This window comes from Vanellus vanellus (assembly GCF_965231255.1).
Source record: "Vanellus vanellus genome assembly, chromosome: 4".
NCBI classification, from domain to species: Eukaryota; Metazoa; Chordata; class Aves; order Charadriiformes; family Charadriidae; genus Vanellus; species Vanellus vanellus.
In genome coordinates, this window is record NC_138909.1 from 13,631,632 (window position 1) to 13,645,960 (window position 14,329).

The 14,329-nt window shown below is 40.1% G+C and overlaps 1 protein-coding gene across 1 annotated transcript; it reads left to right on the forward strand.

The window, feature by feature from the left end:
• Positions 1–6,257: 6,257 nt before the first annotated feature.
• On the forward strand, positions 6,258–13,905 carry ELMOD2 (ELMO domain containing 2; the record flags this gene model as incomplete). The annotated part of the gene is made up of 8 exons (XM_082482257.1): positions 6,258–6,402; positions 7,538–7,566; positions 8,914–9,008; positions 9,808–9,937; positions 10,893–11,026; positions 11,641–11,709; positions 12,878–13,011; positions 13,420–13,905. The coding sequence occupies 8 exons, from the start codon at positions 6,258–6,260 to the stop codon at positions 13,575–13,577; spliced, it is 894 nt and encodes a 297-aa protein (XP_082338383.1). The 3' UTR covers positions 13,578–13,905.
• Between the last annotated feature and the right edge of the window lie 424 nt (positions 13,906–14,329).

Below are 14,329 nucleotides of genomic sequence, written 5' to 3' on the forward strand. Positions count from 1 at the left end.
CCCCCCCAATTTCACAGCTGCAATAAAGAAAAGTGTTGCAAAGCCCTAAAAGACAGCTGCTGAAATCATACTGGACTTGGTCAGCTGCTCAAAGCAGTAAACTGACTGCTATCTAACCCATTACCTATGTCCTTAACTTACTACTAGCATTTATAACTTATTACCTTATTTACCCAAAGGATATAGTATTTCTAAAATTATGCTTGTCTTTTTAACACAGCATCTCTTCCCTCCTTTTCTCTATTTGTTTACTTAAGAACTGCATCTCATCTTATACCAAAACCCTAAATCATTTGGAGTAGTGTTGCGTAAAGCAAACCAAACACTGGTGTCTCGACACAAACATGCTGGAGTCCTAATGGGAGTGCTGCCTTTATGCGCCACTCTTTATGCTGCCAACAGTACAACCATGTCCTTTTTTGAAAGTTACTCTTAGACTCCTCAAATTGCACATGGCCGCTCTTGCGAGGTTAGTATAACCTTCCCGTGTTTGAATGATGACATGGATGAGTTTACTTCTCTGTTTGCTAATTATTTTGAATTATAAATGTTATTATTCATTAATAATGCAGGAGACTGCTAGCAGCCTGCATCAGCATACAAATGGAGAACTAAAAATCTGAGTATGGCACCACGAATCACTGCGAAACCTCCTGACCTGTACTCATTCGCTCTAAACCGCCCTCTTCCTTCTGTTTCTGACCGCATCTTTGGTATTTTTACTGCGGAATCTTTAAGCTATGCTTTCAATATGTATTTGTAATTGTTCATGTTAACCACTGTGATTACAACTCCATCCTCTTGTGCTGGTGCCCCCTCATCACCATTTCCCTCTCCAAGTTAACAAGCTAAAAGCTCAAGGCGCTACTTTTAATGGAGGATCAATGTAGTTTTTGGCACATTTGCGGTAAAACAGATTTAGAACTAAGAGGAACAAAAAAACATTAAATATGTCACACGTAATGACTAAAATGCCTTTTAACTGACTGGCCAGTGTTCTATTTGTTACAAAGCCAAAGCGAACATGTAAATGATGTGGTCAAGCAGGAGGGCTACTGAAGATAAGAATAACAGAAAGCTAACACACCCTTAATTTTAGCTTATTTTCAGAGCCATGAAGAAAAAAAAAAATAACTCATCACATATTTCCAGAAACTAATCACAAACCTACACACTGTACAGGGAACATCTGCGGAGACTGCCACTGAATGCATTCGGTGTTATTTACTAAAGCAGACGCAGTTTCTCGGCCATGCTGAGTTGTGGTGATCATTGACTTAATGCTGACTTCTTAGACTAGCGCATTAACTTACAATGAGGTAGTGCATTAACTGTTCCTCAAAAAAAAAAAAAAAAAAGAAATCAAAACACCTAACCCCTGAAAATGTCATAAAGTTCCACTGATTTGGGACCTATGTGCAAATAGGCCCTCTTTCTTGCTTCATGCTTGCCTAATATCTTCCTCCCAGTGCTCTCTTCGTATGTTTTTTCATATTCTCAAGAACTGTGTACAACTGGAATAAGATGCACAGGGTTTTTTTGGGGGGGTTAAATGTTGCAGACCAGTTCTACCTCCCAGCAGCAGACTTTCTGCATTTTTGACAAACCAATCATCTTTAAAAATACTGTATAGAACCAGTGGCTGAGTAATCTCTAAGACTTACAAGTCATTCAGCGGACAAGTTCCACTGAGGCAGCTTTCCTGCAAGAAAGAGTTTTTAGGCGTGCCCTCATGCTTGGTAACTGGATGTCTTTTCTGGCTAAGATGATTGTCTCACCTTTTCGATATTGTTCTCATACATCTGTGTGTATGCAAGAGTAGAGATAAGAAAGATTAAAATAAATATTTGACAAAATACAGGATGACGGGTGAAACAAGTAATGGATTATTTTGCACGAGGGTTGCAGCTGTCCTTCATCCACAAGGGTACACGAACAAACAGCTACCAGTAACAATGGGTAATAGTCGCTACCATGGAAAGTTTTCTGACTGCGTAGAGATCCAACTGATACTGCTGGTTAAAGTCACCTTTTATTTGCCCTGCTGTCACCTAAGAAATGTAATTTTGAAAGGCAAACAGTAGGTCATTATCTTTCCTTCAACCGACCTGTGAAGGTACTGCTGAAAGGCAACCCTTGAACACAAAAAGAGGAAGCTAGAACTTTTTTTCCTTAAGCTACTGCTTTGTATTTTTGACCTAATATAATTAATGAATTGACTGACCATGATGATACAGAAGCATCTCGCATGATTCAAGGGCTAACATGTGTGTAAAATCAAACGTGGTCACAGCCAGATCGCTCAGCTCTGTAAAGAACCCAATGAAGTGTTAAGTCAAGTGCTTACACTTGCTTGTTACACACTGAAAAAGATGATCAAGTTTGGAACCTAAAGAGAAATTAACACACCTGAAATTACCAAGTTCAGTATAATCACCTTTATCTCCTGCTTTATTTACAGCAAACGAGCTCTATGTCTTTTTAATAACAAGTTATAAAAAGCTGTGAAAAAAAGTCAAACCCCCATGCTTTAATATTTTTAAATAAATAAAGGTGATTGGTTACAGATTTTCATAGAATCATAGAATGGTTTAGAGTTGGAAAGGACCTTGAAGATCATAATTTTACTTTAAAATAGATTTAAGTATAGAAAACATTGGTAGAGCCAAAAAAAAAAGTATAAGCTAGGTTAAAACTTGCATCTTTTAAACTCTTACATTTCAGAAATGCTTTAAAACAAGACCCTAAACGTTTTCAAGCTTAGCTCAAAAAGTCTAATAACACAGAGAAGTATTTTGTAATGTATTGTCAACACTGGATACTCTCCACATCAGTCCTAGAGACTGGAAGCAAAAAGAGCCGACTGAGAAAACAATGATGGAGTATTGTACGTATTTATTGTTACGGTAAAGTTTAGGAATTTCATAAACCAAAATAGGAAGTGGAACAAATTCCAAAACCTGTAGTAGAAGAAGGAGTCACTTTGGTTTTTAACAATCCATTCAAAAAGGATTTTCTATTTAAGTATAAATAACAGAAAAAAAAAAAAGAATGATATTGATATGATTAATATGATGGCTCAATGTTCAGATGGAGATTGGTGACAAGTGGTGTCTCTCAGGGGTCCATATTGGGACCAGTACCATTTAATATCTTCATCAATAACATCGACAGTGGGATCAAGTGCACCCTCAGCAAGTTTGCAGGTGACACCAAGCTGAGTGGTTCGGTTGACATGCCTGAGAGACAGGATTGCCATCCAGAGGGACCCAGACAGGTTTGAGAAGTGGGTCCGTGTGAACCTCATGAGGTTCAACAAGGCCAAGTGCAGGGTTCTGCATGTGGGTCTGGGCAGCCCCCAGTTTCAATACAGGCTGGGGGATGAAGGGATTGAGAGCAGCCCTGCCGAGAAGGACTTGGGAGCACTGGTGGATGAAAAGCTGCACATGAGCTGACAACATGTGCTTGCAGCCCAGAAACCCAACCGTATCCTGGGCTGCATCAAAAGAAGATTCTGCCCCTCTCCTCTGCTCTGGTGAGACCCCACCTGGAGTACTGCGTCCAGCTCTGGAGCCCTCAGCACAGGAAAGACATGGACCTCTTGGAGTGGGCCCACAGGAGGGCCACAATAATGATCAGAGAGCTGAAACACCTCTTCTTTGAGGACAGACCAAGAGAGCTGGGGTTGCTCAGCCTGGAGAAGAGAAGGCTCTGGAGGGACCTTATTGTGGCCTTTTGGTACTTAAAGAGGTCTTATAAGAAAGATGGGGACAAACATTTTAGCAGGGCCTGTTGTGATAGGACAAGGGCTAAAGGCTTTAAACTAAAAGAGGGAAGATTTAGACCAGATATAAGGAAGGAATTGTTTACTATGAGGGTGGTGAAACACTAGAACAGGTTGTCCAGAGAGGTGGTAGATGCCCCACCCCTGGAAACATTCAAGGTCAGGTTGGACGGGACTCTGAGCAACCTGATCCTACTGGAAGATGCCCCTGCTCATTGCAGGGGGGGTTGGACTAGATGACCTTGAAGGTCCCTTCTGACCCAAATTGTTCTGTGATTCTACCATTCTATGATATGAAGCTATTCAGTCAATTAAAAGACGCAATGGAAAGTGAAACTCTTGAAGCAGTAGGAAGGTTTTATTTTGGTATACACCAAGAAAAGTCTCATCAGCTACAAATTTCCCTTAGTGTTGTTTGCACAGACCCACACTTTAAGGATGCACCTGCTGGACTTTCTAAGTAATTCCGGTAGCTCATGAACTATCTCAGAGCAATCCAATCCCCACGTGGGTGTGAAGACTGGCTGCAAAGACCTGACCACCCTCCCATTTCTTCATGTTGTTACAACTCCTCCGCCTTCCCAACATCAAACTGTAGCACCCTGCTGCTGCTGAAGCCAGCATTCTCCTGACAACAAGCTTTCAGCTCAGCCGTGTTTAAATACCACAGCAGCAGTGCTCTGACAAATCGTCAGATGGGAGGTGTAGCAAAATCTTTTTTTCCTGATCTGGATTGTTTGTTCAGGGTTGTTTCCCACACGAACTAGGTGGGAGCTGTAGTCTACCCAGGTCCTGCAATGCAGACAAATTTCTTTCTTCCAAATTCTTTTATCAGTTCTTATGCACTGGATCTTTGGTATTTTTTCAAGATTTTTTTTTTCCTGGTTTTTGGCTGTCTTAGACTGACTTACATGTAGGTGATGTGATAGAACCATTATGTCACCAAATAAGAGTAGTTTTCAATAAAGTGAAGTATTTTTAGTTTCTTTTCATTCAATAGCACTCCAATACTTTTAAAAGTCAGATTACTCACTTAAGAAGTTACATGGAAAAAAATGACCACATGCCACCTCTTAACATGCATCATCTCTCCTCATAAAGCGTAGGAATCTGATCTGCAAACAACTGAAGGTCACATATCAGTGATTCCCCCACATGAAACTCTACACCCCTACGAGTATAAAAACCTAAAGGGAGGATGCCAAATGTGCTGGTCCACCCTCGGAAATCCTCTGTGGGACACAGGCCACCAGACCTGCTGTGTGGCTTTGGATTCTGTGTAAAAGGTACTTCAATTTCCTCATATTAAAAAAAAAAATGTACCAGAATGCAGTCCAGCAAGTCTGTCAGCTCCCTTTCAACCCTCCAAATTTTGCATACAATTTAGAGGAATAGGAATTCCTTCTGCTGTCCTCAAAGGAACTGTTCAACCCGCGTTTACCGAAGCAATCATTAATTACAATACAATAGAAGCACTGACCGGAACGAAATAAAACGTTTAGGCTGAACTTCCCTTCAGCAACAGCAAAGCAGGACCCATAGCAAAGCACCCCACCTTAAACATCCAGCCCCCCAAAATTCATAACACCTTTCAGATTAGCGCGGCCTTCAGCCATAGTGGAGGCAAGCAACAAGTCTTCAAGCACAGTCTCGTCAACACTTAAACAAGCACAAGCCATCCCAACTGTATTTTGCAAAGCATCAGGAAGGCAGCGAAGGTGTTAACTAGTGAGACAGTACACTGGGATTTGGCCCAGGTACGAGCTGGGCTGCCCGTGCCAACTCCCCGGTTAGCACCAGGGTCAGCCCTGAAGCAAAAGCACGGTGTCCCGGCTGGCAGGCCACGGCTGACGGACTAACGTGTCGGGCAAGGGCTTCTGCACCACTCCCTAGGGCGGCACGCCTGCCACCTCGGCCTGCGCCCCACACACGCACCCCGGACCAGCCGCCAAGGCCTCTGGGGTCTCGGGGCATGAGCTGCTTTACCCGAGCCAGGCCGCCCGCTCGCCCACAGCGCCGGCCGACCCAGGACAGCGCTCGCCTGCCCTGCCCGGGGCTCCCTCCGCCGGCTGAGGGAGCGCAGCCGGGCGCCCCGCGCCGTTACGCGCCCCCGGCTTCCCGAGGAGCGCGCGGCACGGCCGTTACCGGCCACCGGGCCGGGGAAGGCACCTCCCAACCGCCACTTCCGCCCTACCGTCACTTCCAGGTCGGGGAAGGCGGCTTCCGGCGGGGGGCGGCCGGGCGCCGTTAGCTCGCCGCTGCCGGGGCAGGTGCCCGCTCCCCTCAGGGTGGGGGAGGCGGGGGGGCGCGCGCTGACCGTTAACGGCTGGCGACGGGCGGCGCGGGGCTGAGGGGGAGCCGGCTTGGGGCGGGTGGTGCTGCCCCCCGGAGGGAGGGGTGGGGAGGGGAGGCTGGAGGGGGGCTGCCCCCGCCGCGCCCCTCCTGCTAACGCCGGGCTTTCCTCACGCAGAAGATGTTGGTGTACTTGTGGGGGTTCCTGTACAGCAACTACGTTCGGTTTTGGCTGAAGTGGATCTTGAGGCTGCTGACTCGGAAGTGCGAATTGCAGCGCGTCTTCGATGGCGCGAAGGCAGGGGCACAGCGGACGCTGAGCATAGGTAATCATAGCATGGTTCAGTTGGAAGGGACCTTGAAGGTCATCGAGTTCCAAGCCCCCTGCCACGGGCAGGGACACCTCCCACCAGACCAGGTTGCTCAAAGCCCCATCCAGCCTGGCCTTGAACACCTCCAGGGATGGGGCACCCACAGCTCCTCTAGGCAACCTGTTCCAGTGCCTCACCGCCCTCAGGGTAAAGAATTTCTTCCTAATATCTAATATAAATCAACCCTCTTTCAGTTTAAAACTGTTACCCCTCATCCCATTACTAACCTCCCTGATAAGAGTCCCTCCCCATCTTTCCTGTAGCCCTCCTTTAGGTACTGGAAGGCCACAATAAGTTCTGCCCGAGAACTTAGATCCTTAGAAACACCATGAAAAGCAATCATTGGAAACCAGAACCACTCCCGAGTGCAGTGTGCATCCCCTGGACCACATTTTCATTGCTCCCTTCTTCCTGAAAATTTTAAATCAGAATGCCAGATCTAGTTCCTTGCCTGCTTGGCTAAGGTAGTTCCATTTAGCTGCAAAAAGTGAATCAGAAATTTGATATTTTCCCCCAAAATCTTCCCATCACTTTCTGTATTTTCTTACCTTCCTGTTAGTTAAAAAGCCACACAGAACAGACATTAATGCATTTTTTGGGGGAGGGAGGAAGAGTGATTAAATGCACAATTCTGCTTGATGCAGAATTTTGATCTAAAATAGTAATTTAAGAAACTATAGTTTTTACTGTTTTAACAATAGCTTGTGGAAGTGACTTTGCTTCCTTATGCTTCAGTAATAAACACAAAACCATCTCTAAGAATAGGAAAATATCAAGAGACATATTTTTGTCTTGACACCTTTTCAAATTTGGCTTTGTTTTTGTACATATAATTAATCGGTGTTTTAACAAAGCCGAATCTATTTTCAGCATTGCACTTGGGGATTATAAAAAAAGTCTATGTCAGTTAAGACTTTCAGTTACCTGATACCTGTTGATTTTAAGATTGAGTAATTTTTGATTAATTACATGTATAAAAGGGATTCAAAACTTTGTAATACTTACATGCCACAGGAAGACCTGCTGTCAGTTATTTAAAGCAATTCAGTTCCATTTAACTGTGACATTTACTTTTTTTTTTGTATTGCAGAACATTCACTGGAATCATCAAAGAATAAGGTAAAAGATACTAGAGATTAAACTGTAATAAGACCTTTCAGAGACAGATCCCAGAAAAGAACATGTGCATTTACTTTTTGAGGGAAAGTAGAGGAATAAAAGGCAGAGAGGAGAGAACAGTGTTTTGGGTTCTGTATGCTAGGGTTAGTCAGGGTTTCTCAAAAATAACCCCACATCCCTTCAAGTGTTTCCATCTTTCTGAAAGATTACCTGCTCTTTAGCAGCAAGTCAGACAAGCTGTTACACAGAGCTTCTGTTCTTGCAGAGGATCAGTTCTCCCTGTCACGACAATCTCTTTTGCTGTTTTTGTAGAAACCAGAAGTGTAATATAGATAAATGATATGGATAAAGCAATTAAATGCAGTGTATGCAACAATGTCTTGAGTTGTTGAAAAAATGTTATCTAAGTTTGCGGGTAGACGTTTAACTGACAAGCTCGTTCTGATTGTGCTGTAGCAGTTAGACATAAGCTAACACTTTAAACCCTCAAAATTGCGCATCTTGAACAAAACTTTTCATCTTTAGACAGCGAGGGAACTTCATTCTCCCTTTTCTAGCTGATCACTGCAATGTGATGCTGAGAGAGAATTAGTAACTGCCACAAGCATCTTTGTTGCAGTAGAGCACAGTATGAGTGGGTCTTTTAGCATCTTTTAATTAGAAGATACTATCAAATGTATTAATGTTCAGTTTTAAGAGTTAACCTTTTGCTTTACTGAAATGAAGCTGATTTGGCATTAGCATAAATTGTATTAAAGAATGCAGTGTGACCATAAGAAGTCGAGAAGACAAAGTTAAATTGTTATGAAGTGATTTTACGTGGGCAGCGTATAATTATCATTACTGTATTTGCCCCTTTCTCTAGAAGGCTGCAGAATAGCAGCATCTTACATGAAGTTCTTTTGTGTCACCCCAGCATTGAAACCTCAACTTCGTTAATTCGCTGTCTCCTAATTCTGAAGCATTATTTCCTTATTGATGTTTTATCCCTTTTGCTACTCAATAGCTGCGTTTGTTTCAAATGGATTAGGAAAAACACGTTTCAATTCCACATTTGAAAGCAAACAAGAACCTAGACTAAGCAACTCTTGAGCTTTTTATGTATTCTTTATGGGACTCCAGTGTAAAGATTGTCATTTACAGTCTAACAAAGTTACAAGTTGTGCTTTTATATAATTATTGCAGATCTTTTACATCCAATTTGAGCCCATTTGCAATGAATTGGCTGTTCTCCTTTTATAGTAAAGAATACATACATGGCAGGTATACAGAAGCAGAGAAATAAGAATAAAGTAGATGATAGATTTGTGCATTCCTCATGAGGTCTTTTACTGTGTTAACGCCTAGGTTTTAAGAAATGCTGTACATGCTGAGGAAGCTGAAGTGGAGAAGTGTGTCAGAGATGTAATGAAAGAAAAGAAAATTGAACAGAAGGATACAGGGTATGTGTGGAACCTGAACATAAGTTCTTCATGGCAGATAATACTGACGACTTGGCACATTCTTGCAGTTGCTTAATCTGATACAATATTAGGCCATTCAGCACAAACAATTAGAATGAAATTAGAAAATAAGGTATGGTTATGTCCTCTTCAGTTCTAGAAAATAAATTGCAAAGTTTTAATTGACATGGATTTGGGGTAACTGCATCTTTATCTTGCAGGTCCCTTCTGTTACTCCTTCTTTGTAAGTAATATGATTATCGCATAGGTTGATTACATGAACTATGTAATTGCTTAGATATATTTGCGAGAGTATAGTGATGCCTTTGCATTTATCTGCATAAGTAACTAAAAAAAATTGTGAATAGTCAAAACTTCAAAGTTTAATGAAATGCTTCTTTGTCAGAAATACTTATAGCTTCAAAGTTTCACTTGAAGACTTACAAAAAGTTTGGGGGTAAGTGAAGGTACAGGGGTCAGGATGATATACTGAGTTTTCCTGTGTCATCACAGATTTTAGCCAAGTTATTTTTTTATTTCCATAATTTAAGTGAGTAGGGCCTGACTCCACAGTACTGGATTTGGCTAGAGTTTATTTTTTTAAGTAGAAATAAGATTCATATAACAGTATACTTAACCAATATGCTGTAGTTTGAAAGGTAAACATAAAGGATGTCATAATTCTAGTGTTTATGTTACATTAACATTAGAAAGGTCTTATCTGGTAGTTCAAGCAAGAATTTATGGCTAACTACACCTCTTTATAGCTTCTGTTTGTGGTGTTTTGTTATTATTTCAGGTTTAAGACAAATCTGCATATATCCTTACTGCAGATATCAGGTTATAAAAAACTTTATTTGAACGTGGAAAATCTGAGGAAGGTCCCGTATGATTCGGATAACGAAGAACATGAGGAACAGTTAATTGAGGTGAAAATAATCTTTTAAATACAAAACCTGTTTGTTTGGGTTTTTTTCCCCCTCCAAGTCCAACAGCTTGAATGAACTGAGTTTATTGATAATATTCTTACCAGCTGGCCTACGTAAAGCTCTTTTCTACTTGTGAACTGCTAAGCCATTGTAGAAGTGACACATTAAAATACAACATCAAAGCAAAACAAATTAGTAAACTAGAGTTACTTGCACTGGGATTCTTTCTTGTGAAATCAGACATAACAACACCACCTAAGTAGCAAAATATTTTTTTAACGGGCCACTGAAGCATCCTAACTAAAAAGATATTTAACCTTATGCACATGTTTAACTTTATAAACCAATAATTACTAAATAAGAAAAGACACTAGTGTTTTCTTACTACTGCATCCCAGTCAATGTCAAAGAGGATAATTTAAAGCTGGAAGATAAAAACTATCAGTAATGGATTTTAGGTAGCAATAAATAATAGCAAGCAAATATTATAATACTGCTTGAGGTTTTTTTTAAATAGCTTCTACTGTGCAAATATATAGCATGTCATTTTCTTAGCATTTCATAATTATCTCAACTTGCTATGCAAATCTCAACATCGACATGTTAAGTGAGCATTCACTGAGAATTTGTGTTTCGGTTTACAGCTGTCCTATCAGAAAATGATGCATAAATTAATTTCTGAAGTGAAACAAGTCTTTGTTTGCTTAGTACTGATACAGTGGCTTTGTCCGTTAAGGGAAATCATCGCATTTAATGTTAAATGTAATCATTTTCATAATTGCTGAAGTAAGCCATTGTAGTATGACTCCAGATTGCCCCTAACGGAAAAGAACAGCATGCAGATTGTATCTTGTTCCTTGGTCAATGGTTTCTAATGTGCAGCGGCAAGCGTTCTGAATGATGTGACTTGGAATACTTTAGCAGCTGTGCATAACATGGAAGCATATTTGTGCAGCTTTGGAATTTGCTGATGCCTCATGAGAATCTGAAGGCCAGAATCACCAAGCAGTGGTGTGACATTGGTTTCCAAGGGGATGACCCCAAAACAGACTTCAGAGGAATGGGCCTGCTGGGCTTAGTGAATCTGGTGTAAGTGAAAAGAAGTATTTAATTTCTTTTGTAACCAATTTTCAATACGTATGTATTTTCTCTAGTTAGTGCTATTTCTAATGAAGAGTGAATAGAAGCAAATAGAAATGGTGGCTTCTGTACAGTGAAAAACGGTATTTTCTAAATAAGTCAATATTTCTAGTGGCTCCACATCTGTAAATGTGTGGTTGGGTAGAGGCCAACAAGTGAGGGGAGGAACAGAAAGTTGCCCAAGACAACTTTTTTTTTTGTTGTCATATTATAGATTTGATAGTTTATAATTTAGAAAGTAGCTTGTCAAAAGATTTTAAAATTCCTGAATTAATTACTGTAATTAAAAATAAATAGGCTTGCATGACTTTGCTAATTTGTGGACTCGGGGGATGTTTGATGTTTAGATCACAATAATTTCAATAATTTTTTTTTTTACCTTATTAGTTCATATCGAATATAATTTAATTTGCTACCTTTCCTTGGTCTTCATTTTGTGCCATTTTTCAGTACAGAGTAGTATGCAGCTTTATGTTCAAGCTACACATTTTGATATCGAGTACATGAATTTTTTTTATATGAACTTAAAAAAAATAATGGAAGATCCTGTTTTACACTGACAGGTATTTTAGTAAGCATTATACCGACGAAGCTCGTCAGATCCTTTCTCATTCAAATCACCCAAAGCTGGGGTAAGTCACTCTATGACTTTTTATGGCTTGTTCTGTCTAAGAGCTTATGTGAAGACTGTCAAGTGTGTGTCCTGAAAATAAAGAAGAAAATATTTGTGGTTTTTTTTTCCATTAAAGGATGAAAAAAGGGCCAAAGTAAAATGGCATGAGAAACCAAACACAGAAATCTATTTCAGGCTGAGAACTACCTGCAGCTGGTTTTTTTTCACTGAGTAGACTTGTTGGGACAAAAATGTTGCAAAATATTGCCTTTGGTTAACACAGTGAACACCTTTAAAATCTTCGTTAGCTTTATTTTTAATAGGCTTAGATTAGATTTAGAAATGAATACTTATTTTTTGCCTTCTTACTGATCCTGTGTTGGGATCCCTTTTTTTGCTAGGTTTCTGTTCCGTAATAAGTATATACAAATATATGTTTGTTGTTGTTCAGCTTTGCATATTAAAAGATTTAGCTCATTTTACAGGGAAATATACTCTAGAACCAGTCAGATACAGAGGAGAGCTGGTAAATCTGCATGTATCATCTGATCCATCTAGTCCCCAAGTTAACTCGATCACCTACCAAGAATGGGAGGCTTTCATGGCTTCAATTGTAAATAATATTACCTTGTGCAACTAGGTCATGAATAGGATATCAGAGACATTTAGATCACTTAAATACCCTCATCATTGACACAAAATAATTATTTTTCCCCCCCTTCCCCCAGAAACACTTGTTTTAACAGTCCTTTAAGAATTTCTGTTGTGGTGCTTTCTATACCATGCAACAAAAAAACAGATTTTTTTCCAGCTTGAAGAACAGATTGAGGTGGCCATTCGATTTATACTGCAACAACGTTTTTCATGTTTGATTTTTAATATTCCAGTAGATTTAACAATGTCAAATGAGCAAACTGAGGTCAATGTTCATTAGCCTTACCATCTTATTATTGCCTAAAGGAGACGTTTGCCATACTAGTGTATAGAAAGCTAGTATTTTTAAATAACTTTTACGTGGTTGGATGCACCAGGGAATGGAAAGAGTGGTCTGTAGGCCGGACTCAGCTTGTCAAAATGTATCATAGCAAAAGTTGACCCTTACAGTTAGCCTAATGCAGACTGTTTCAGGGAAGCTTTTAGGTCCTTTGATCCACAAGGTAAAATGTGACCTATGATTGGTCTTGCAGATATTCTTATGCAATAGTTGGAATCAATCTGACAGAAATGGCATACAGCTTACTTAAGAATGGTGCTTTAAAGTCTCATCTGTACAACATGGTCTCTGGATCGCCACAGATGGAGCACTTCCACCAGTTTTACTGTAAGTATCTGCAGCTTCTTTTGTACAGAGTACCAGGGGAAGGCCTACAACGTAGAGTGTGTTTCCACTCTCTTCTCATTAGCCAGAGCAAGCCCTTTGTCTTCTGGATCACGTATTGGAAATGCACCTGATGCTTAAATGCTGTGCTACAGAAACGTACGTTTAAGGGATAAATTTGCGTGGCTTTCTATATATTAGAGACTGCAGTCTGAAAACTCAGTATTTGAAGATTATTTCTTTTTTTTATTTCATTATTCCAGTGTCCAAAATCTTGCTGTTGACCAGGATGGGACACTCCCTATTTTAAGGGATTGAGTAGAGTCTAAAGGATGATTCTAAGTCTAGCTAGATCAAGGCAGATTATCGTGAAGGTCTTTTTTGTAGATCAGTATTTTATTTTCTTCACAGGTTATCTGGTTTATGAGTTTGACAAGTTCTGGTTTGAAGAAGAACCAGAAAGCATTATGCACTTCAACCAATACAGAGAGAAATTCCATGAAAAAATTAAGGGACTTCTACTGCATTGTGATGTCATACTAACCTTACAAAATACAAAGAAACCTTAACTCCTCTGCAGTCTATGAGGTTCTGCATCAAAAATGGAATTATGCATTTGGAAGGAAGTTTTGCGCGTTTCACCAAAAACAGTTTAATAATAGAACTTTTTTTTTGTACATTTAACAAAAAAATAATCAAAATTCAGTTAAGAAAGCTTGGACAATCAACCTCTGTTTACAGGTCTTTATATGCTATTCTCCAAAGGACAGCTTTTTTTAAAAAAAAAAAAACCAAACAACAACCCCCCCCCCCCAAAATAACCAACAAACCAACATAAAGAACAACCCACAAATCTCAAGAGCCTCTGGATCGCGTGCTTTCACAATTTCTTTTATACTTCTTGGTGCAGGAACATGAAGCAGGTATTTATGCCGCATCATGATTTCCATGAATAGGTTTGACTGTTAACTGTCTTTTGAAAAACTTCTTTTAGTTTAAATTATTCTGGTTTTAGACTTTTTGCGTTCTTATTCTGTACATGTAGTCGATTGTTCACTCAATGTTAAATTTCTCTGTAATGAAGAGGTCCGCGAAGGGAATGTATTAGTTGCTTATGATTCTGGAGAAGAGGCTTAATCCACTGACATACTTATTAGAAATTACTTCTGACTAAGTAAGGGTTTTTTTGTGTGGATTTGTAACAGCAAATTCCTATGTTTGGAAAAAGCTTAGTTTGCAAACAAACAAAAACAACCACAAATCATCAGTGTGAGGATCAGATCCTCAGACTAAAGCTACTCGTTCTAAAAATATTCCTACC